This window comes from Rutidosis leptorrhynchoides, unplaced genomic scaffold (genome assembly GCF_046630445.1).
Source record: "Rutidosis leptorrhynchoides isolate AG116_Rl617_1_P2 unplaced genomic scaffold, CSIRO_AGI_Rlap_v1 contig155, whole genome shotgun sequence".
NCBI classification, from domain to species: Eukaryota; Viridiplantae; Streptophyta; class Magnoliopsida; order Asterales; family Asteraceae; genus Rutidosis; species Rutidosis leptorrhynchoides.
The window spans coordinates 39,412-66,161 of NW_027266406.1; the positions used below are offsets into that span (position 1 = coordinate 39,412).

At 33.0% G+C, this 26,750-nt stretch overlaps 2 protein-coding genes across 3 annotated transcripts; one reads left to right on the forward strand and one right to left on the reverse strand.

Moving 5' to 3' along the window:
• Positions 1 to 5,697: 5,697 nt before the first annotated feature.
• On the reverse strand, positions 5,698 to 6,474 carry LOC139881442 (uncharacterized). The gene is made up of 2 exons (XM_071865915.1): positions 6,298 to 6,474; positions 5,698 to 6,177 (listed from the first exon to the last, which is right to left on the reverse strand). The coding sequence occupies exons 1-2, from the start codon at positions 6,472 to 6,474 to the stop codon at positions 5,698 to 5,700; spliced, it is 657 nt and encodes a 218-aa protein (XP_071722016.1).
• Positions 6,475 to 22,215: 15,741 nt separating this feature from the next.
• Positions 22,216 to 25,803, forward strand: LOC139881439 (ferric reduction oxidase 2-like). Of its 2 annotated transcripts, none has more exons than XM_071865912.1 (8): positions 22,216 to 22,336; positions 22,546 to 22,654; positions 22,797 to 22,988; positions 23,115 to 23,349; positions 24,127 to 24,454; positions 24,526 to 24,772; positions 24,861 to 25,573; positions 25,664 to 25,803. In XM_071865912.1, exons 1-8 carry the CDS (start codon positions 22,216 to 22,218, stop codon positions 25,801 to 25,803), a joined length of 2,085 nt encoding a protein of 694 aa, XP_071722013.1. The 2 variants fall into 2 exon arrangements, with proteins under 2 accessions (XP_071722013.1, XP_071722014.1); XM_071865913.1 differs by having other exon boundaries at positions 22,806 to 22,988.
• The last annotated feature ends 947 nt before the right edge of the window (positions 25,804 to 26,750 follow it).

The following is a 26,750-nucleotide window of genomic DNA, read 5'->3' on the forward strand; positions in this document are numbered from 1 at the left end:
CGGTTACTCTACCCCTTAATTTTGCATTGACTTTTTGACTTGTGTTTGCGACCGGTATTGTGACTCTCTATTCCATCACATGAAATCTTGCAACTAAATTGATAAAGAAGTGTTGCAACGGATATTGTGACTCTCTGTTCGGTCACATGGCTATTTTGCACCCAAATTTTCGGTCGCATAAATAAATTATCATTTCCAACATTTTTTTCGGTAGCAAAGTTCTCTATTTTTAAATTAATGACTTTGCAACTGAATTTTGGGTTGTCGGTCGCATAAATAAATTATCATTTCCAACATTGTTTTCGGTAGCAAAGTTCTCTATTTTTAAATTAATGACTTTGCAACTGAATTTTGGGTTGTAAACTATATAAAAAAAAATCATTGTTACTTTTCTATTTTAAAAACAAATTAAACGCAATTATTATGATGTGAATGAAGATCACATACCGACATTTGGTTTTGGTTCAGTACATTTTTAGTTCGGTTCGTTTATTATTATTTACATAGAGAGTTAATTAAATATATAATAAATATTGTATTGAGTGTCCGATAAAATTATATAATTAATTATTTACTTAGTTATGTTGAATATTTGAGAGGGAAAATTGATTTGGAGTTTCTTGCTTAACTTAGTTAATATTGTTTGATTAATTATGCTCAACTTATGTTAAATTGTTGGATTGAGCATACCATCGATGATCCGTATTATCTCATTATTTATCATGCTATTGATTAGTATCCTCAACCGAGTCAATTAATTTTGTTGTTCGATTGCGTATACTAAACCAGTTCATTATTCGATGGTTCGATTCCATTCATTATTTTTCACGTTATTAATTAGTAATGCTCAGTTAGTGGACTCAAATAATTTATCATTTGATTTGCTATCCTAAAGTCTAAATTGGTTAAATTGTTTGATGGTTCGATTTCCCTCATTGTTCCTCACACAACATGGATGAACTATGTTCATCGGGCTCAATTAATTGATTTTATCGTAAACACTTCTATACTTCCAAATTGATTTTACCATTAATTATTTTTAAAATCATAAATAAATTAATAAAGTTAGAAAATAATAGCTGTTGAAAGTGAGAAATAGGAAGATAGGAACGGAAAGCAATTTAAAAATTTTTTTTTTTTTTTTAACTTCGCATCGCTATTTCATTAAGCAATAATACTGTCCAAATGGACAAATTCAGCCACTTCATGAGACAAATTATTACAATGAAAAAAAAACAGAAAGAAAATCCGAAATTAAAAAAGCTAAAGCATGAGATAGTTTATTATCAGATTCATGAATGAAACTAAACTTGCAAAAAAAATAAAAGCAGAGGATGTCTTATGCTGAATTGCTTTGACAATATTTCCATAGGCAGAGAACCTTCTATTAGTGTTGAGTACTTCCTTGATTAAGACTTGACAGTCATCTTCTAAAATAATGGTTTTAAAGTTCATGGAGATCGCCCAATCCAACGCTTTAAGAGCAGCCCACGCTTCAAATTGAATAGCAGATTCAGCATGACCAATGAAGTCGGACAATGCACCCAAACACCTAGCATAAAAAGATCTTGCCAAGACTCCATAACGATTCGAGCCTGATCCCACCAGAAAAATTACATCATAATTAATTTTGATAATTCCAGTATCAAGTGGATTCCATTTAACATTGTTCCGAACAAGATTAGTGACATGGATATTAGTATTCATCTGATGAAATTCATCAATGCTCAGCATCCATCTTGTTGGGAGTTTTACGTCCATGTAAATAATATATAAATAATTCAAACAACGCAGTTATTGAATATTTTTCTGAATTTTATTAGATAATATATGTCATAGATACTCACACTAAAGCAAGTGCAACTACATCATCAAAATTAAACAATATAGCATGTAAGATACGAAATATCAAATATACTTAAAGAAAAGATACGAAACCGAGGCATGAGATACTCGTTTTCCTTAACCAGTATTTGCCGCATTCTCAAGTGATCAACGCTTTATGGAAACCAGCTCTCAAGATACAACGGTTTCACGCCTTCTGGACGCCAGCACATGCGGAGGATAGGCAATTGAACTTTCGATCGCCAAACTCTCTCAAAACTTACCAAGATTCAAACTGGAAGATGCACCTTTTGTGATTTAGGTATTTGAAATCTCTCACAGTGAACAGTGACGTGAATAGTGTAACACATGCACAAATACGTCTAAAACAAAATAAAAGAGAGAAAAGAACTCGACCAAAACTTATTAGAAAAAACCGAGAGAGATTTCATGAGACACCATATAAATAGCATAATTCTGTAACAACTCCATGTTGTAACTGTCCGAATTAAAACAATAAATTGTACAGCTTCATTGCCGTTATTTCAACCCTTACAACCGTTACATTATCTTGCTAAATACAATCCAATCCAAAAAATAAATGATAATAACACAATAATCATGTGTGGGAAATTTTATTCCAAATATCTTGACCAAATTGTCACAACAGACTTTGGTTCATGGATAAAAATCCAAACCCATACCAAAGCCCCATACGCTGAGTTCGACCTGAGTCTATCAGACCCTAATGCCATAATTCTCGGATCTATGGCAACTCTTATTTTTCCCATTTGAATAGCTCTGATCTATTTTAGTATTATCATAATATGATTACACAACTCAAATGACTGTATTTAGACTAGCAATTTCATATTCAACTCTAGACCAAATATGGCCTATGAATATCTCATATCCATCTCCTCACAATGGAGAATACATTCGACTTATAAGCGAACTAAATTGCTTAATGAAACTCACATAATATTTGGTCGAAATTCGTTGACCTAACTTTCCAACACATCTTTGAAAGCCAATATGTGCATTCCTGGGAATACCATACTTTGCCCGAAAAATATAATAATTTATATTAGACCAAATCCACCATAAGACTGCCACAAAAATCCGAAGATCAGCTATCGTGAGATCGAGGAAAACATCATTTAACCGATCAATAGATGAAGAATTGTGAAATCTGAAAATATCAGACATTCCTAACTCTTGCCAAAATGATCGAATCCAAGGACAATCACGAAATAGATGGACCATGAATTCATTATGTGCACCACAGACTTCACAAATAGTAGAAATTTGCATACCTCTATGAAGTAGATTATTTCTTGTTGCAACAATTTCCCTACAAACTTTTCACACAAACATTCTGATTTTCTAAAAAAGGGTATAAATTTTTTCTTAATATAACTGGGAAATAGGCACGGGACTCCAACTACCGTTCAAAATCAATGTTAAACTCATTTAATTTTCTAACCATTTTAAAAATTTATTCACATATATTAATTGTTTGAAGACGTTACTAATTTTTCGTTCTAATTAAGACATTTTTAGTTAATAAAGCATATATATAATATAAACATGGAGTTTTTTTTTTCTTAATCGATATAAACATGAGTTGATTTGAGATGATTCTATAAGTTTAATCACACATGTTAGTTATCTGAACATATATTGAATCATTTGACTTCCCAACCTTTGAAAATTTAAGCACAACCGTATTCAAATTTCGAACCTCAATAACAAATTACATTATGGATTACATAGTACAAGCCTTCTAATGTTAATTAGTAATCTTATTTTGTTTTATAGACAACTGTATGACTTTTTCAATCTTAAATTTGTTCCAATTATAAATTCAACAATTATAAATTTTATTGTCAAATTAATATCCGACACAACAACAACAATCAGCCTCAATTTCATCGAGTGAAGTCAGCTATATGAATCCTCACGTTTAAGTCCAACGGCAATGTGTAGATCACATGCCATATCATAAATCAAATAATAGTATCATGTATAAAATACGATAATACAAATGCATATAATAAATCATACTATATAATATAAAGATATGTTGTCTATTCGTATACATAGTTTTTCTATCCCTAGTAGAGAAATAATATATCCTATAACTGGCTTTTCTAACCCTATGACACTATCTATAGGAAGTCATCTACGTGGATACTACGGCGCCACTCTCCTCTCTCGACTACTAACTTTTTTGAAATATCTAAAATTTCTAAATTCTTTCTAATTATCCTCTCCCACGTGAGTCTAGGTCTCTCTCTCCCTCTCCTCTCTGTTCCTATATCGATGTCCTCACCTTTCCAAACGGGAGCTTCTCTAGCTCTACGCCTCACATGTCCCAACCACCTAAGTCTACCCGCTCTTATCTTCTCGTCTATAGATGCAACGTTTATGTCGCTCCTTATAGTCTCCTTTCAGACTTTATCCCTTAGAGTAAGTCTACTCGTCCACCTTAACATCCACATCTCTGCCACTTTAATCTTGTGCTCTTGTTGTTTCTTTATCGGCCAACATTCGTTCCCATATAGTATGGCTGGTCTCACTACTGTTCTATAGAACTTTCCTTTTAGCCGACTCGACATATGTCGATCACACAAGATACCTGTTGCACTTCTCCATTTTGCTCATCCTGCTTGTATACGGTAGGTGACATCCATGTCAACCTCTCCATCTTCTTGTAGGATAGACCCTAGATATCGAAAGATATCATACCTCGGTACATCCACTACTCCTAGTTTGATCGTACTAGTCTGACTTATCCCTTCTCCACTGAAGTTACAATGCATATACTCCGTCTTACTACGACTCAACCTAAAACCTTTCGACTCCAAGGTTTCCCTCCACAGTTCTAACTTCTCATTTACTCCCTCTCTGCTTTTCGTCTATCAAAATGACATCATCTACAAATAACATACACCACAATATGTCATCATGGATATGTCGAGTCAGGACATCCATCACTAAGGTGAAAAGATATGGACTTAGATCCAGGTCTTGATGTACACCGATGGTGACTGGGAAATCAGGCGAGTCTGCTCCATGCGTCCTAACACTAGTATGTACCCTCTCATACATATCTTGGATAAGGTAGATATATTGACTAGATACCCCTTACTCGGCCAAAGCCCACCAAAGGATGTTTCTAGGGACTCTATCATACGCCTTTTCTAGGTTTGTGAACACCATGTGCAAGTCTTTTTTGTTGCTTCTATACTTCTCCATTAACCCCCTAACAAGAAAGATTGCCTCCATGGTTGACTGTCCAGGCATGAAGCCAAACTGGTTTTCGGATATAGTAGTAGTAGCTCTCACTCTATGTTCAATGACCCGCTCCCATAGTTTCATAGTGTGGCTAATGAGGTTAATACCTCGATAGTTAGTACAATCTTTGATGTCACCTTTACTTTTAAAAATAAGGACTAATGTGCTTTTTTCTCCAAGCATTTGGCATCTTGCACGAGACCATTATCTTATTAAATAGTCTTGCTAGCCATGCAATGCCTATATCTCCAAGACACTTCCACACCTCCATGGAGATATCATCTGGGCCACAGACTTTTCGATTCTTCATCTTTCTTAAAGCTTCCTTAACTTTAAGAAAACGAATCTTCCTCTATAGCAAATCCTTTTACCCTCAATTCTAGGAGGCTTCACGATTTGCTCCCCTTGCACTCCATTGAATAACTTATCAAAATAATTTCTCCATCTCAACTTGATATCTACATCAGACACCAGTACCTTGTTCTCCTCGTCCTTTATACATCTTATTTTGTTGATGTCTTTACTACTCCTCTCTCTTCGTCGAGCTATTTTGTATATCTCATTTTCTCCTTCTCAAGTATCTAACTTATCATACAAGCCATCAAAGAACTTGTTCTTCGCTTCTTTGACGGCTTTTTTTGCCTCTTTACTTGCCAATTTATACTTCTCAAATGCAAAGGCATCTTGAGATTTAGGCAAGTTTCGAAACAAAATTCTCTTTTCTTTAATTTTCTCCTTCACCGCATCATCCCACCACCAAGCTCCTCTAGGTGTCACTCCTTTCCCCTTTGAGACTCCTAGTGTAGAAGAAGCTACTCTTTTGATGTAACTTTCCATAGCCTCCCACATGGTATTTGCATCATCTAGACTCCAAATGACCTTGGCTGCCATCGAGTTCTTGAAGTCTTCTTGTTTTGGTCTTTTAAGACTCCACCAGCGAATTTTGGGTTTCTTGACAGCGTTCTTCTTAGGCTTCCATTGCCTAATCCTCATGTCTAGCCCCAACAATCTATGTTGTGTCGTAAGTGCTTCACCCGGTATCGCCTTGCAATCCTTTCATTCTCGACGATCCCTTTTTCGTATAAGGAAGAAATCTATTTGACTAAAATTCCTACCATTCTTAAATGTAACCAAATGGGAATCCTATTTTTGGAAACAAGTGTTTGGTAGCACCAAGTCATAAGTCGATGCAAAGTCTAGGATTGACTCTCCCTCCCTATTTCTACTACCATATCCATAGCCTCCATGCGCTTCGTCATTTGCATCCCTACTCGTGCCCACATGTCCGTTTAGGTTCCCTCCGATGATAACTTTCTCTTCGATTGGGATAGTTTGCATTATATCATCCATCTAATCCCAAAACTCCTGCTTCATATTATCATCTAGAACTACTTGCTAGCATAAGCACTGATGATGTGCAACACGTCTTTCCCATCATGACCTTGATACCATAATTTGTATTTGTCGACAACACGTCTTTCACAATGGATTTGTCGACAACTATTTCTACTACATTTCTATTCTTATCTTCTCCGACATACCTGCTTTACCCAGCATCCAGTTCTTCTGGCCGGTCCGCTTCTTCTCTTGAAGACACAAGATGTGCACTCTTCTTTCCTCCATCGACTCCACTATCTCTAGCGATAAATAGTAATTTGACACATATACTTTAGAACTTTGAGTTTAATTAGGTTTCAAGTTACAATTTTAATTCAATGAATTTTTTTTTCTATTATAATTAAAAAAACAAAACCCAATAAAAACATAATGATTCCTAATAAAATTCTACCAATTATTTTTTCCTAATATAATAATTTTATTCCTAATCAATTTTCTATCTATTATTTAAATAATTATTCCTAATAAAATTATAATAAATTATATTAATTTTCTAATTTTTTTATTAAACAATTTTTCCTAATTAAAATTCATTATATTTTTTTTTATTCCTAAATAAAACGGTCATGTCTTCTTTTATCCTATTCAAACGGGCATATTATTAAAAATATTATTCCTAATCAAATTATAATATATGTTACTCTTTCTAATTCTTTTATTAAACTATTATTTCTAATAAAATTCGATATTTTTTTCTAATTCTTAATTAAAACGGACATATCTTATTTTTGAAATAATTAATAATTTTTTCTAATTAAAATTCATTATATTTTTTTTCTTATTCTTAATTAAAGAAGACATATCTTCTATTTTCCTATTCAAACGGACTTATTATTAAAAAAATATTCAAAATCAAAATCAAAATATAATATATATTATTTTTTTCTAATTTTTTTATTAAACTATTATTACAAATAAACGTCCGCCATATATTTTTTTTCCTATTCTTAATTAAAATGAGCATATCTTATTTTCAAGTAATGGGAACAACTAAATTGATTAAATGCAATTATAAGTTTTATTATGAAATAAAATCTTAATATGTATTATTTTTAAAAATAAAATAAATTTTTAATTTTAGAATTGTAGATTTTGAAATAAAATCCAAATAATTATAATTGACATAGAGTTAAAATAATTACCTTTTGTATAATATTTGACATAGATTTAATAACGTTTAATACGAATAATTATTATATAATTTTTATATGATATATTTAAATTATTAATTTTTAAAGGTACATATTTCCCATCCAACAGACGGGACACTGACATGTATAGACAATAGCAAGACTTTTAATTTTAAATTTATTCTAATTGAAAATTTTATTATTAAATCAACATTCGACACATGACGTTTTATTGATAAGTAGTAATTTGGCACATATATTTTAGAGTTTTTAGTTTAATTAGGTTTCAAGTTACAAATTTTAAGTCAATGATATATTTTTTTCTATTCTAATTAGGATATCAAAACATAATAAAAACACATTCCTAATAAAATTATAATACACTATACTTTTTCTAATTTTCTTATTTAGCAAATTTTAAATCCATCTAATTTTTTTCCTATTCCTAATTAAAACAGACACATCTTGTTTTTTTCTATTCAAACGGACATATTATTTAAAAAAATATAGAAATTATAATTATTTAACGCTATATCAATCATAACATATATTATACGTTGATTAGGAATAATTTTTTTATTAATATGCCTGTTCGAATAGGAAAAAAGAAAATATGTCCGTATTAATTAGGAATAGAAAAAAAGAATAAAATGTATTTTAATTAAGAACAATTGTTAATTATTTGAAAAATAATATATTCCCATTTCAATTAAGAAAAAAAATATATATTTTTTTAAATAATAGATAGGATATTGATTAGGAATAAAATTATTATAGTAGGAAAAAGTAATTGGTAGAATTTTATTATGAACCATTATGTTTTTATTATGTTTTGATTTTCTAACTAGAATAAGAAAAAAATAATATCATTGACTTAAAATTATAATTTGAAACCTTATTTAAAATAATATCATTGATTTGAAACCTTATTAATTTCAAAGTTCTAAAATGTATGTGTCAAATTACTATTAATCAATAAAATGTCATGTGTTGAATTTTGATTTGACAATAAAATTTGTAATTGGACCAAATTTAAAATTGATAAAGTATTACTATTGTCTATATATTATTTTTTAAATTTTTTTATTAAACTATTAACTCTAATAAAAATCTGTTGTATTCTTGTTTTTCTATTCCTAACCAAAACGAGTATATCTTATTTTTCAAACAAGAGGAACAATTAAATTTATTAAATGCAATTATAAATTTCATTATGAAATCAAACGTTAATAAGTGACTTTTACTTTTTGCTATGTTTATTATTTTTGAAAACAAAATAAATTATTTAATTCTAATAAAATTGTAGATATTGAAATAAAATCAACATAGTTATAATTGATATAAAATTAAAATAATTCCTTTTTGATATGATATTTGATGTATATTAAATAATTTTTAATATAAATAATTATTATATAATTGTTTATGATATATTTAAATTATTAATTTTTAAAGGTACGGATTTTTCGTCTAAAAAACGGACTCACAAAGTTGTATTTATAATTATACTCGGGATACCAATTTCCTTAAGAAACGAAGAGATTGCAACTAGAATACATAATTATATATCGATCTAACTAACTATTTTAATTAATCTAATCGAAATGATTTAATTAATTGGACTTTTGATTCAAAATCGATCTAAGTGAAAGCAATCTGGTGAGATATCAAAGGATGTGGCAACGATAAATTTTGACAAACCGTGAATCTATAATCTATATACTGTATGCTTAACTAATTTAATTAAGGTGTCTTATCTTCTCATTAATTAATTCTATTAATTAAATGTTTAGTTATGCAATTGTTGGTTAAGCAATACACAAGCGGTTCAATTTTATTTTTTTATTTTATTTTTTGGAAATTGACTTTATGATTTCTCTTTTTCTTCATCACACATCTTTTTTTTTTTTGAATATTCATCACACATCTTTGATAAGCTAATATTTGATTAATTAATGAGATAGTTTTTTTTTTTAGAATATATAAGAATGAGATATTTATTATCAAGATTATGTTGGAGAAAAGAATCAATTTTATAACCATTGCTATTTTTTTTTAATAAGTTTGCTAAAAAAATTTTTTTAAAAAAAATCATTTCTCGGCAGTTTGGAAAAAAAATCCAGTTTTGAAAGATTCAATATTTTTTTCGACTATAGAAAAACCTAAAATATATACACTTATTTTAAAAACACAAAAAAAAGTAAACTTTTTAAAAAATAACACAAGCAAATTTAAATTTATTTCATTTTAATTTAACTACAAATCGTATACACTTGTATGCTTTTAACTTGATTTTTCCATTTAGCCTTAAAAACAAATTAGTAAATAATAAATCAATAATGGTTGAAATTATAAAATTAGAATAACTAGGAGCTTGCATGTGGCTTTGCCACAAGTTGTTCGGATCCGAAAAGGAAGTGAATATGATAAAATAGATTAATTATTAAGAAATTTATTATAAGTCTTCTCTTCCTAAAATTGGAAAAAATACATGAATTATGTCATAAAAAAAAATATGTTAATTAATCCTTACATTTCTCGCACGTTGCATCTAATTAATTTATATCTTAAATTATTAGTTGATTAATTTTATTTAACATTAATTTACTTATAATAAATTTTTAATTCAATTAACACTATATGAATTCTTATTAACTTAACTTAAGACAATTTAATCTTAACACCCTTTAATTCAATTAAAATATTTTTCGTACATGAAAAATATTTATTAAATTTAAATACACATTTTAAAATTCTCCACTTAATTTATTATCATTTTATACATTTATTACAACTCAATAAATACTCTAATATACCAATTTAAATACCTAAAAATCATGACTTATTACTCTTAATATACCTAATTCGTAATTAACTAAGTTTATTATTTTCCAATCAAATTTTCACATTTTGAAGTCTGGAATATTATTATCTAGCTTTGGTTAAAATTTGGTAGGTTCGGAAGACCATATGTTGGTTCGTTTTAGGTCTGGACAGATTGATTTTAAATAGAACCGAACTGAACCAATTTTAAAAGGCGGAAACGACCAAACTATCACTGGTAGCATCGTGGTAATTTTGTAATTATTTTAAAAATGGAAAGGTACAATGGTCAATCAACAATTAAACCCGTTTATAAAAAAGACGAACCAATTCGGTTCTTTTCATTATATTCTCCGTTAACCCTCTCTCTAGTTCATCTCTCTCTCTAATTCGTGGCTGCCAGACGAAAAATTCACAGAATCCGCGCGACTTCCACGACCATTCAGCCGCCGTTCGTGGCAGCGACACCGATGGTCGTCGTCGATTCCGGCGATTTTCACACTGTCGACTCATTTCGACGTTCTAAATACGATGGCGATATCGGTTTAGCCTAATTCGCATCCACTCGTCATGAATCTACAGTCAAAGTCACTAGAAACCCTTTTTCATTTCTTTAGATCCGGTTCTGAATTTTATGTGCATTATTCCTTGTTGGATTCTAAGCATTTTGCTATTGATTTCGTCTTGATTAGACTAACGATTTGACCGGAATCTCGTCTTGAAGTTCCGGCCAAATTTCAAAAGCCTTAGATCTAGTTTCGATTTTTATATATGTTATTTCTGGGTCAAATCTAAGCATTTTGGTGTTGGTTTCGTTTTGATTCAACCAAGGGTTCGGCCGAAATTTCGATTTGAAGTTCCGGCCAAATTTGAAAAGTGTTAGATCGACTCCGATTTTTATATATGTTATTCCTCGGTCAAATCTAAGCATTTTGGTGTTGGTTTCGTTTTGATTCCACGAACTGTTTGACCGAAATTTGGACTTAAAGTTCCAGCCGAAACGAAAAACTTGTTCTTTTGGTTTGATGTGTTAGTATGTTGTTGTACTCATCCTAAGGATCGTTTTAACATGTTTTTTGTTTCGATTTGACATGTAAAACGGTGAGAAAGCTCTGTTGAAGCTGGCGGCACGGCGGCGGTGAGTGGAGACGGCAGTGCTAATGGGTTGGTTGGGCGGTTTTCGTTTGGAAGGACCAGTCGCCATTGTCGAAATTTTGCACGCGCTGGTCGCACGTTGACTCCGGGTGGAGATGACATATTCACGCACTCGAGTGAGATGTCAAGTAGTGCCCCCAATTTTATTAAAGCAGAGATTTTATGTTGAAGATGCAAGCGTATTTTCCATACGAAAAATAATATTAAAATAAATTATAAACGGTACTTTCACAGCGTTATAAGTCTGTTTTGATAGAGTTTGTGAGAGTAAGTTTCTTTTGAAATACTCTGGTTTTTAACAATTAATTGAATGCATAATAAATTAAATTTTCACGCTCAATGCTCATTGGTTCATTTAAAATGACACTGATGGGGTGTAAACATTTCAAGACCATTGATCCAACGGTTCATAACATACCCCAATTAAACACAAGGCTTTGAAAATAGAAGCCCAAATTATAATACAGTAAGAAAATCCTACAACATCAGAATACTACTTCTTCGTTCTTCTTCCGCCACCCATACCACACTAACCGACACAAATCTCCATTCTCACAACTCGTCTCTCTTGTTCGTCTCTCTCACCACGCTATCAACCACGAATCATCCTTCCACCTACCACGCCAATGAAGAAGCGAAGCTGCTGCTACCTCGCCGACGCAGACGCGACTTCGAAGCTCTTCCGCCGCCCCCACCTTCTCTCATCGCTCGTCCGCTGGTTGTCTTAAGGTAATAGCCCCCTGTTTTTTTTTATTTCCAGCGTTCCTTGACGAATCTAGATCTAATTTGTTTTTTCGTTGTTCTTTGCTTTTATTGTTTACAGGGGGAGTCATCTGGGATTGCAAAGCATCGCTGTTATCTGTGCATTCTTTAGATTAATTTTCCCCAATTGTAGTTATGTCGATTCTTATGACTGTTTGACATCAATTGATTCTTAACCTTTTTCTGGTGTCTTATAAAATGTATAATAATGTTGTAATTCTTCAATGGATTTTTTGTTTCTTTTGTTGGATTTGTTGATTTTGATCGATTTAGTATGCGTATTTCAAATTGAGCAATCGATTCAATATTTCATTCAATTCATTTTTCAGTCGTTTTTAATTTTATTATTCCCTCTGTGTTAGATGACCTTTTTACTTTGTAATTTTTCAGTAGTTTTTAAGTTTCTCAGAATCAGCATTCTTAGTGTTGTGCGTTTATGTGTCCAGTTATTGTCTGGGTGAGTTTGGTTTTCTGGGGAACATTAATGAAAGGATGAGCATTGCTAAATCTGAAAACGCCAAGTATAAATCAATAAGGAAGTGACAATATTAGTCACATAGTGATAGTACAAATATATGAATGCGGTTTGATCGATAAAGAAGTATTATTAACATAGTCAGTTAGTTGCCACATAATTACATATACAATAATTCCTTACAAATTTGCAATTCAGCTGTAAATCTTTAAAACTGTGTTATTACTTGGCACAAGCCCGCGACAACGTCTCAGACCTTAACCTAGAGTTGTCGCGTTAACCTAGTAATTATGAATTATTCACTTTCTTTTAGCATAAAAAAACCTATTGACGGAGAGAAACAAGCTTATAATTAATTTGGGATATCGATTTTTGAAAAACTTATGATGTCCATTTTTGTCATTTTTCAATTTAAGCACTTCTTCTACCAAATACTCTCATACATAAAATGAGGTAAAAGTTATATTTTTAAAACAATTTTACCAAATATCAACTCTTTATTTTTCACCCACAGCCACTTAGATAGAAGTGCTTCTAGACATAGTAGGCCGTAAAGCATAACAATCCCAAACACACCCTAAATAAGCCCTACAACTTGGGATGATCTAAACAAGCCTACAACTCGAGATTCTCTTCGAATATTCAACTAGCCTACAACTCGATAAGGTCTTCAAATCTATTAGTAATATACTTTTTATTGAATTTCATTGACAATACAAAAAACGAGCATACCCAGTTTTGTTTTGGCTCTAATTTCCAACAAAGGAATTACTTTTTCTCTACTGCTCACTTCCAACATCCTTCAAAAGGCTTCCCTTTGTTGAGCTTAAAAAGACCGTTTGATCATCGCCAATTCACTGATAATCCTCATCAGCCTTCTTCGAACCGCTGCAGTATTTTTCTGTCGCTCTCGCTTTTCTTTCTTGGGTGACAGGGTGTCTCTAAATCAATCATTTTGTTGGGTGAAATTTCAAGTTTATTGCATAAACCTAAGCAGATAAAGTACATTGCAACTAATGGCGAACACTGGAGCGCGCTACAGTCCTGTTGTTTGAAACGGAGAGGTGAACAGAAATAAGAAAATCGAGTACACTGAACTCGACTATGCTTAATAAGGGATTAAGCTTAATCAAAATTGAGTTCGTTGTTCTCGTTTTTGGTAGAGAACAAAATTCCAAACCATAATCGAGTACCGTGTACTCGATTATGCAATGGGAAAATTTTTGTGTTTATAATATATATTTAACATCTCGCAACTTAAGAACAAATGAATGCGAGCAGCTTAGTTGGTTAAGGCTTTTAATTTGTATGTGGTTTTCCGGTTCGATTCCCACAAGCTATCTTTTTAGGTTTTTATTTTTTTAATTATTTGATTGTAGGCCTGGTAACTTACAAGTCCATATATAGTTAAAACTTTTATTCTAATTTTTAGTATTTTAGCTCTTCTTTAATTTATTTATTTTTATATAAAATTTATCCGCATTGTATGTAGACGATCCTACATGAATAAATATCAAATAATTAAAAAAATAAAAACCTAAAATAGCCTATTATGGGAATCGAACCGGAAAACCACCTACAAATTGAAAGCCTTAACCAACTAAGCTGCTCGCATTCATTTGTTCTTAAGTTGCGAGATGTTAAATATATATTATAAATACAAAAAAAAAAAAATTCCCATTGCATAATCGAGTACACCGTACTCGATTTTAGTTTGGAATTTTGTGCATGATCGAGTACACCGTACTCGATTTTGATTTGGAATTTTGTCCTCCACCAAAAACGAGAACAACGAACTCGATTATGGTGTAATTAAGCTAATCCGCTATTTAGTGAGGGAGATCGAGTTCTATTCCTATTTCCCTCCACCTTCCGCCAAAAGCCACATATTCTCTCCACGTACTGCAATGTATATATATTTATGTAATTAATTCCGAACACTGTTAACTTATGCTCTCATTTTCAGGTGGCAATATTTTTCATTCAACGGAATCGGCATGCACTAGAATTGCTCACTAATTCCGTGGCGATCACTATGAGGAACAAGAAACTTGATGATATAGGGGGGTCCAACAGTCAAAAATTGCAAGAAGATACACTTACCGATTATAACTTAAGTGCTTGCTAGTAAATGATTCCAACTAGCACTATGCGGAACAAGTGAAATACCGACACACAACATGCATCAATATTGACATAAATGCGTCAATAATTGATGATACCGAGGCAGGTGTGCGTCGGTATTTTCCTTGTAGGCGTGGTGGGCTGACGCAGTATGCCGACGCCCTTATGCGTCGTATTTTTCGATTTGGTTCAAACCGAATCGCGCCGCTGTAATTCAATATGCGTCAGTATTTTAGGTCGGTAAAATTCAAATTATGCATCGATAAAATACCGACAATACGTCGGTATTACATCATTGACCGCGGTGACATGCGTCGGCATGACACTTGTCACGCGTCGGTATTTTTTGTCGGCGGGAAAATTACATGTTTCGGCATATTTTAAAGTGCGTCGGGGTGATGTGTCGGTATTTTATTTATTTTTTTAATTAAAAAATTAATTCCTGAATATTAGTAATAGCCATAAATATAATTCCGCAACTAGTAAAAAACCATAGTGCATTAATATTAAATATAATCCTAAAATTCATAATGCATAATGGAAATATATAATCGTACAAATTCATAATGCATAAAGTAGTCATAAACATAAGTAAAATCGAAAAATATAACATGAGATAGGGAGTCCGAAATACTCAAGCATCATCGGGATCGGAAGGAGGGATCTCATCCTGACCCATGTGATCGCATCTACTCATAGCAGCCTGGAGCTTCGGATCAAGTCGTTCCATCTGGCCATATAGGCGGGTCAACTCTTGCTCATGCCATGCGCTCAATATACCACGCATCACGCTATGCCTCACGCTGCGCCTCATGCACCATGAACACCACCTCTCGCTCTGCATCACGTCTAGCCCACTATTACTTATGACGATACATCGAATCTCGAGTCATCTTTTAGTTTAAACACTTTTCAAGACTTCTTACTTAACCTTCACAATCAATACACGAAATCAACTTATTAATCATCATATATATTATTCTTCATCTAACTTAGCTAAATTCTTTACCACTACTAATATTTTTGGGTAATAGTATTTTCACGGGACAAATTAGTGCAAACATGGGGATTGTTTTCATTTTCAAATTTTACACCCTTAAAACTTTTGCCAAAGTACTCTTCTGGCCCATGCAGTTACAATTTTATATATGTACATAAAATTTTTTTATCATTATCAATTAAAATTATCATTATCAATTTTTTTTTCCCAAATACATACCAAAATTACTCAACAACAAACTTTAAACTGCATTACATATACAAAACTATCACATTAGTTCTTTAAACTACATGACATACAATATCACATTAATCAAACAACACATATACACTTATACACAACACATATACATGAAAAAAAAGTTACCTAACCCTACCTTAGGACTGTACAGCGGCGGCGGAGCTGGAAGACAAAACCTTTTCCCGGCGGCGACGATGGTAGACAGAACTTCGACGACACCTACAACCATCCAAAAAATCATTAAAAATAATTTTAATATAAAAACACGACACATAATAAACAATACATGACTTCTACCTATTAAATCGATTGAAAACAGCGGTGCGCGACTAAACAACGGCGGCGCGAGCTGTACCGACCGGCGGAACGAGCTGGGAAGAGCAGCGGTGTGGGCGTTGGTAGCAGCTGAAGGAAAACGAGATTCGTACATTGCCGAACGTAGAAGAGCGAGAGAGAAGTCGATCGCATGAGAATGGGGAAAACAGATCCAGATCTGGATCTACATGAAACAATATCGACGAAGCCGGTATAACTGCTTCGACATTATTCACGCATGCCACGTGTCAACTTCTGATTGGACCATAATCAACGTTGATGAAAATAAAATACCGAAGCATTGACTGCGTCGATACTTATTTTAGGGTGCCATTTTTTCCCGCCCAACAAAATATATCGACGCATTCATTAAAGCGTCAGTATTCATGCATCACAATATATACAATGTCGACGCATAAATGTGTGTCGGTATTGTGTATTGACATTTGGTACACATGTAACTCTCTTGTTCAGTTTCGCACCCGGTTCAAATTTGTGTCGGAATTTCTTTATATGTGTAACGACCGCTAGGGGTGGGAAAAAAACCCCGAACTGACCAAAACCGAGCAAACCGAACCGAAACCGACGGAATTTTCAGTTTAATCGGTTAATTTTGGTCGGTTTCGGTTTCTAAAAAAAATGACATTCGGTTTTCGGATCGATTCATTCAAAAACCGACCAAACCGAAAACCGACCGCGAAACCAAACTTAATAGTTACTTCTCTATAATTTTAATACATTTCACGCTACCAGGCTTTGAAAAATAAAGCCCAAAGGCCCTAGTGCTATTAAACCCCTAATACCCTAATACACCACTTGCACATCACAGTTGCACTTACCTTAATACACCACTTTCTCTTCCGTTCGTCATCCACCGCCCCTCCTACACTACACAGTACATACACCTACTGACCTACACACAACACCCTCAATCAACACTTGAGTTCGAGTCAAGTCTCTCTCAGTCTCAACTCTCAAGAGTCAAGCCTCTCTCGAACGGATCCAAACTGTAATCGAATTTCAAGTTGCATCAGAATCGGAAGGAGTAAGGACATAAATTGGTGAGGCAATTAGTGACTAAGTGGGTTATTGTGGGTAATCTTGTAAGATGATATGATAATTTTAAGATTAGATATATGGATTGATCTCTATATGTGATTGTTAATCTTAATTTAAGCTTGTGATTTTTGAATTTGTAATGTGAATAGAGCATTTATGTTGAAATTGATCTGAGAATCGCATTATTGGCTTAAGTAGTGAGAACTCGATTTTTTTTAAAAAAAAAAAATCGGTCCGTCGGTCAACCAACCGAAACTGACCGTTCGAAAAAAACCGACCGCCAAAAATCGGTCAGTTTCGGTTTTTATTTTCCAAAACCGACTAAAGTCGATTCGGTTCGCTCCTAAAACCGACCAAAACCGACCGTTTTCCTCCCCTAACAACCGCGTCGCGGTCCTAATCTACTATCGAGAGTGATTTTCTTGATTTGATGTCTCAAAATATTTTATTGCATAATAGACTATCAAACCGGTTGAAATAATTAGAGTTGAACCGCTACTAGATTTAGAATTTAATTCGAATAAATTCCGTAAATATATCAAAGCAACTAACTAGGATTAAAAGCAGCCACATTTTGCAATTAAATTTTATCCTCATGCTGCCAATTACGATTAGGAATAATGATTTCCTAGCAAAGTTCATCTCTTTAGAGATTAGTAGAAGCTAACAAATGAAAGTCCCTATCATTTCAAAAATCAATATATACTCACAGTCCAAGTGATACAAAGAAAAGACTTCAATACTGAAAATAAACTATACAGATGAGACAAAAGAGAACTTAACTAAAGCTGGTAAAAATAAAATAATAAAAATTCAGTTTAAAGGCTAAGATAGCCGAGAAACTTGAATGTTGAAGATTGACTGTTGAACTCAATCCAACAGTACATATCTCCTTTTGGCAACAAAAACAAAGTCGGCAACCCAGTATATAAATACACAGTCCAAACACAGTATAACTTAGTACAAATATACACAGACTCCAGTATAAATTTTACACAGAAAAAGCAAGGAGAGACCAGTATGCAGAGGAGAGGAATCGAAACTTAAAATTTACACAGGAAGAAAATTACGCAGAAAACAAAAATCAACCCAGAACTTGAAAATCTACAGAGGATATAAGCTCTGTCCCACCAGAAAACACCTTTTCCGTCGCCGACCAACCCCGATGAACCTTTCATCGTGAACAGGGACTTAATCCGAGTCCGGTGAAGCTTCAAACGACGAAACTCGAGTGAATCAAGCTTTCCCGACGTCCGACACGAGCCGCGACACCACCACCGCCATGGACCGCCGTACCGAAATCTTCAAACCGTCGGTAAGAGCTCATAACCACATTGTATTTTCCTGAAAAATACATAGGTAAGATCGTCACAACACCTATTACAACATATTAGAGAATCAAAGCAAAACTCCAAATTTTGTTCATGTACACCGAACCTTAATTTCAAAATTAAAGAAAAATCAAGCCGAATTAGAAGAAACTAACCTCATATTAGCTTCCCCACGACGTAAGCTTTCGAAACTAGTCTTCAATCGGCCGGATAAGCCACCAGAGTTCTGATTGATGATGGCGAGCAGAGAGAATGGCGAGAGAAGAGATGTCGTGAGGAAGAAGAAGAATGAGGCGAACGGTTCGGTTCGTTTTGTTTTATAAGTTGTTTCATAGTTTAAACGACTATACTAACCTTCTATTTTTAAAGTAATCACAGTAATACAAAACGAGTCAAATTTAGTCAAAGGATATACTATCTCCGTCTCAAAATAGATGCAAATTTTTAATGCAAATTGTATGTAAAAATTTGCATCTATTTTGGGACGAAGATAGTATTTGTCTTTTCCAACTTTACAATTGGTTCAGTCCGGTTCATTTTAAATCAATTCGGTTCAGTATAAAATCAATCTTCCAACCCTAAATTTTATTTTAAAATCTTCCGAACCTAAAAAAACTTCTATAGATGTCCCGAACGTATAAAATGTTAACAGTAATTATTATTAATTATTCTGAACCTGATTATATAAAACTGAATTAAAAAATAATTATAATTAATTAATTATGAATTATGAATTAATTAGGTATTAAATAAATGAAATTAAGTAATTATAGTTAAAGTAAGACACGAATAATTTTTGAATAGAAATTATAAGTTAACTAGCAATAGATAGTGATAATACTATCGATAGAGTATCGACGTATAACTTTTATCGAGATCCTAACAAATAATGAATTAAAGGTTCAATAGTTAATAACGATAGAACATCAATCCTATGACGTGTAATAATATTTCTACAGAGAAAAATTTTGATCGTTAGTTAATGATAATATCGATTTATGACGGAATCGAACTACTCTACGAAGGACTCAAACGACTAAGCGACTGCACGAACAGTGAGTTATTTTATTTCTCATTATAGAAGTTTTTGAATGTTTATGATAAACACTATACCATACAAACTCTTAATGAATATTTCGATTTTTACAAACTTTAAATAGTATGGCATAATTATATATCTAAAGAAATATTTAATATAGATTATAGGGATTTCTAAAAAAAAAACTAGAGAGAACCCTCAAATTGTCTAAAGCAAAGTTTTACTTTTGCTATATACTTAAATTATATATTTTATTCGACGTATGATCATTTTGGATTCGATCGTTGACGAACGACCCAATCCTTATAGAGTACCAGGTCCTTACGAGGATCCATGTTGAGTCCTGATAGGTGGTACACCTTTACTATACGTTGCCTAGCGTCTACTCGAGGTTACCGTGTACGTGCTTGAGTACACACCTATACGTAGGCAGAATCCAATGCTTTACTGATTGGATTCGTATACTTAAAGAAAATTTTTATGAAGATTTATGTTTACGGTCATAAACTCTTTATAATATAGTAACAATTAAAATAAATAATTGCAGGATTTTATTTAAGAATAACTTATAAAGATTTCTGTCTGTTTTCAGAAATCCCTATACTACAAAAAATTTAAAGTAAAGATTAAAAAGATATTTTATAAGTTGTTGTTCTCGAAAATGATTTACATTTCAAAAATAAGAAAAACTTCACTAAGCATTATAGCTTACGGTTTTCTTTTCTTTTTGAAATTGTTTCTTTCTCTTCAAGTTAAGCGAGATATAAAGTTCAGGCTACGAGGCAACGATAGGGTACGTTTCTGCAGAGTAAAGAAGGAGTTTATAACGAGTAAATGTACCAATGGGCACCGATCTTAAAAGGTAGGTCAAAAAGCAGAATTCCACAATATGTGTCGGCATTTGTCGATATTTACTTAAATGCCGACGCATATAAATCCGTCGGTTTTCGAGACTTTCCTTGATGGTGAAACTTCTAAGGGAAACCATAAATGTCAAGTCTAGCATTTCGCCATGTTCAATATTTTGTGTTGTGAAAATTGGTGATTCTTGAAATGATTGTTCCTCGATGGGGTATTTTTGTTCATCGCTATGCACAAGGTTGTATGTTTGGTTAAAAATGCGAACTTGCATTTTTGCTAATCTGCTACAGAATTAATTGTTGTGTCCCCTACAGGTTTATAATTTTTGTCGAACAAATGGTAGAGAGGTGGTTTTCGGGTACAAATTTTGGTTAAGGTTCTTATTTTGTTAGACTAGCGTTACGGCGTGCGCTAGGATAATGATTTTAGCTCAAATTGGGTGTTTGATTTGAAGCAATGGTCTGACCTCTGAGTTAAAGATGGTAAAGAAGTTTGACAGCGTGATTTCGAGCGTCAAATGAATTACTTGCTCACTGTGCTTTTATTGATTAGCTCGTTAGTGTTCTATTGGTAATGTAATGCTCTATTTGTAATGCCCTGGTACATGTACCTGATAACTCTGTAAAGTTGCTATAATTCTTCGGGAATTATCAAACAACGACACAATAAACTCAACCATTTTAAATTGTTTTTTTATTAATAATAATATTAGGCATTTTTATATAAAAAAAAATAATCTGGATGCGAAGAATGGCACTACAAGTTAATTATGCTTCTTTATACTAATATAAGATTCAAACTATATATTGATTAATTAAGTTAGCACTACTAGTCTTACTGGAATTGATGCAAAATACACATGATTTAGTTCCGTGATGCTGCCAGAAAAGAGAAGGACGACGTTGCGCTACTCATACCATGTCAAAATGTTCCGGCAATCTTAAATTTTCTTTCAACGGTACGATTTTGAAAATTTCTAATTTTGGGTACCAACAAGCTCAACGCCGAATCGGAATTCTGATTTCTTTCAGCTAAAATATTACTACACCGAAGTAAACAAATCAAACGTTGTTGCTGTGAATCTTTTTCGTTTATTTATTATATTATTATTATTATTATATGGATTTTGAAGTACAAACGTAATCCACCGTGAAAAATAAATTATTTGGAATTATATATTCGCTACATCGTGGACAATTAATTAATAATATTATTATAATATCCAGTCTCCCTATATATAATCATTTTAAACGATTCATAATGCTTACACCAGAAAGAAAAATCGGCTCACATTCTTGTTTCTGCTGAAAAGAAAGAAAAAAGGATCGAGAAAGATGGGTGCAACAATATTATTGCAGAGAGCTATATGGTCAACAGCCATGGTGATTTTCTTGGGGACCATTATGATGTGGATAATGTTACCCACAAACACTTACTCGAAAACTTGGTCCCCCAACATCAAAAGCAAAGTTGGCAAGTCTACGTATTTTGGTTCTCAAGGTTTGAATGATTTGTTATTTAATTTTTTCCGATCGATATTCAATTTTTTTTATTATATTACAATTGTGTGGAATTCGAACTCCTCACTTTACGAACGAAGGAGGGTGCTCGCGTCAAATCTATTGAAATTCATATATATATAATTATATATACCAATTATTTATACAGGCTTTGATTAATTAATATTTCGAAATTAATTAATTTTGCAGGTTACAACTTACTGATTTTCACATTTCCAATGCTCTTCATTGCCATCTTGGGTAGTCTGTACATGCATCTAGAGAAGAAGAAGAAAACTCAAAATCAGAGAATGTCGAGGTAAATTAATTAATATATTTAACTTAAATTTCATTTAATATTCATTGACCATAATTCATCAAAAAAAATAAAAAATTTACCATATTTAATTTTTATGTTGGATTTATACATATATATATTATAGTAGTACTAGTAATATTAGGGAAGGAAGAAAAGATTTGTTAAAGGAATGGAGAAGGCCAATGTTAGTGAAAGGTCCATTGGGGATAGTTTCTTGGATAGAGCTACCATTCTTGACCATGTTCATTGCTCTTCTCGTTTGGTCTCTCTCGACTTACATACACAACTGGTTCGCTGATATTAACGAATGGTTAGCTTATTCAGGGATCGAAATGTAAGAATATGTATATAGTATAATAATATTAAGAAATATGATCTCTCGATACTACTTAATTATAAATCTTAATTAATAGTCTGCCATTAATTAATATAATTAATTGATTATGTATAATTAATTCAGGTGGAAAGCGAAGCTGGAGGATTCAGCTGTAATATTAGGAATTGTGGGAAATATAGGTCTAGCATTCCTGTTTCTTCCAGTGACACGTGGGTCATCGTTGTTGCCGTTGTTCGGGCTCACGTCGGAGTCCGGCATAAAGTACCATATATGGCTTGGACATATAGTCCTAGCCCTTTTCACTGCTCACGGTATTTGCTATATCATTTTCTGGTCCGTCACCAATGATATCTCTCAGGTAATTAATTTCTGTTAGTTCGTAGTCCTTTCGTATCAAAATAGACTTATCAATAATCTTCACTAGATTCATGTTTATTTGAGTGAATTTAAAAATACAAAACATTATATATTTTCATACGGAAGTAATAATTTCTTTTGGGAAAATACTACTGACAAAAATTTCTTAAGTATACAGTAACTATTTAAGAAGATTAAAGTCACTCGAATCATGCAAGATTTCAGTTTTTCACCTTTTTTATTATTTGTACAGTATATAATTAATTTAGCTCAAAGACTATTTTTTTTTTCAGTAATCTCCATATATAGAAAAATGTCTAAATACTATAGGACATCGGTTCCCTTTTCCCCGATAATAAATTAATTACTGTCCAAATAGAACACATTTTGTAAAAGGATTTTTTCTTTTTTTTAATTTAAATTTAGATTACACAATGGGGTTAGTCCTTCCAATCCTTGCAATTCTAAGAATTGCTTCCACGGAAAGTCGACCCCTCGACCTCCGGGATGAAAATCCCCGAATAACCATTAGGCCAACAGACCCTAATTTTTGTAAAAGAATTTTATTTTACCGTATACGATCATAAATATTTTAACACTATATGCATGATACCTTATTATAAGGAATCTTATATTGTGTAAATCATGCACCTATAGTCAGTTGTAAGTTCTAGTTAGAAACTTTCAAATTAAAAAAAGAAAAGAACAACTCGATCTATATAATATATTGTGTGACTAAAATTTGTTGATCCAATTAATAAATAAACTAATTTTTCAGATGCTCAAGTGGGAGAAAGCTAATGTATCAAATGTGGCGGGAGAGATCAGTTTATTAGCAGGGTTAATCATGTGGGCAACAACATATCCTGGCATTAGACGAAAATTTTTCGAGCTCTTCTATTATTCACACCATCTCTACATCGTATTTATGGTTTTTTTCGTACTTCATGTTGGTATCTCTTATGCAAGCACAATGCTTCCTGGATTCTACCTCTTCATGGTTGACCGTTTCGTCAGATTTCTTCAGTCTAGACAAAGTGTTCGCTTACTATCTGCTCGCGTCTTGTCTTGTGAAACAACTGAACTCAACTTCGCCAAATATCCATGTAAGTTTCTTTACAATTCCCATTTTGTGCAATCATTTCTTGTTAATAATACTAGCTTATGATTTTGGCAGCTTTGAATTATACGCCAACAAGCATAATGTTTGTTAATGTGCCTTCGATTTCGAAATTACAATGGCATCCATTCACAGTTACATCAAACAACAATTTGGAGCAAGATAAATTAAGTGTTATTATTAAGGGTGGTGGGAGTTGGTCAAAAAAGCTTCACCAAATGTTGTCGTCACCTTCTTCGTCTATCGAGCATCTACAAGTTTCCGTCGAAGGTCCCTACGGGCCTGCATCAACACACTTCCTCAGGTAAACTATAATTCAGTAGGAATTATGTATTAATTAAATGTGGAAATTAATCAAAAAAATATTAAGTATTTGTTTGTTGGTGTTATAGGCATGAGACTCTTGTGATGATCAGTGGAGGCAGTGGAATTACTCCATTTATTTCCATAATTCGGGAACTCATTTACACTAGTTCAGTTTTGAAAATCACAACTCCAAAGGTAATTCTAATTTGTGCATTCAAGACATCAGCAGACCTATCCATGCTAGAGTTGATCATGCCAATTTCCGGCTCTGAATATGACATATCAAATCTAAACATACAAATCGAGGCTTACGTGACAAAAGAGCAACAACACTCCGGCCCAACACAAGTAATTAGGAATTCTCGAGCAATTTGGTTCAAGCATGAACCGAAAGATATACCAATATCTCCGATCCTAGGCCCAAACGGTTGGCTCTGGCTCGGTGCAATTATTGCATCGTCGTTTGTCACATTCCTCATCATTATCGGACTCATCACTCGTTACCATATTTATCCAACTGATCAAAACACTGATAAGAAGTTTTCATGGTCTATCCGTGCTACACTCAATATGCTCTTTATATGTGTAGCCATTGTTGTAACAGCAAGTGCATCTGTGTTGTGGAACAAGAAGCAGATTACCAAACAATCGTTAACACAGATTCAAAACACGACATTGTCTACTCCACAAGCGTCTCCTTCTATTCCTTATAATCCTGAAAGAGAGTTAGAGAGCTTTCCTCAACAATCTCTTATTCAAGCTGCAAATATTCACTATGGCCAGAGACCAAACCTAAAGAGTGAGTATATTAATTTATTAATTGCTTTCCTAATTGCAAGTTTACTAGTCTTTTTTTTATCAAACTCATTCTTGTTTTTTTGAGTTACAGAAATTATCTTAGGTTGTGAAGGATCCAGCATCGGAGTTCTGGTTTCCGGTCCGAAATTATTGAGACATGATGTTGCCAACATATGTGCATCTGGTTTAGTGGCTAATCTGCATTTTGAGTCAATCAGCTTTAGTTGGTAGGTGTGTTGGAAGATAATTAGACCACATTAACACGAGTAGTTCGTTTTTCTTTACTATGTTTAGTGAAACGAAAATATGAGTCTTCTCCAAAAGGAAAAATCAAACTAGTGGAGTCTTTATTTAGTGAGTTTGTTTTCACTTTACCCTTTGTCTTTCCATATTCTTTAATGCAACAAATTGTTTGTGAAGTCAACATCTTTCGTTGTTATCAGAAAAAAAAAAAAAAAAAAAAAACACCTTTTGTTGTTTTTTCATCTAAGTTGTCAATTGACCCATGGCACCAAAAATAGCTATCGAAAGCGAAAGAATGATGCCCTTACCTATTTTATCTACTATCTGAACATCTAAAAGGCCCAAAAAGCCCAAAACAAACGACATTTATATGAGGGATGATTTTTTAACACACCCAAAACCGGATTCATCGAACTCAATAAATTGTTAAACCCTTATAAACCTTAGTTGCTTAGAATAAAGGGTTACAGGATTGGAAACTATTATTGCTACACAATCATATCTGAACGATCTCAATATCTCTATGCTGGCTTCAGTGACAGAACGAGTGCATGCTATGAAGAGTGTTATGCAAAAATACATAAATGGTAACACAAAGTTGTTCTGATAAACTGCCGCTAAACCCAACCCTATCATCACCTATGAACCTGAACACAAATCCCCTCATGCGCGATAGAGGAACCCCCTCGCCGAGCTCAGCTGGTTAGCTGACAAGTGAAATGAGTCTCTTTTTGCCTCATCCATAAACCCTGACATTTCCAAACACTCAAACATATCCAAGCAGTCAATCATTCCCAAACATTCAAACATTTCAAACCCAGCTACCATCCTATAACTCGTTACCTTTGCCGCCCCAACCCATGCCTTTTCAGCAACAAAGTTCCAACCAATTCTTGCCTATGCCTCCATAACATACCTACCCAACTCCCTAAGTT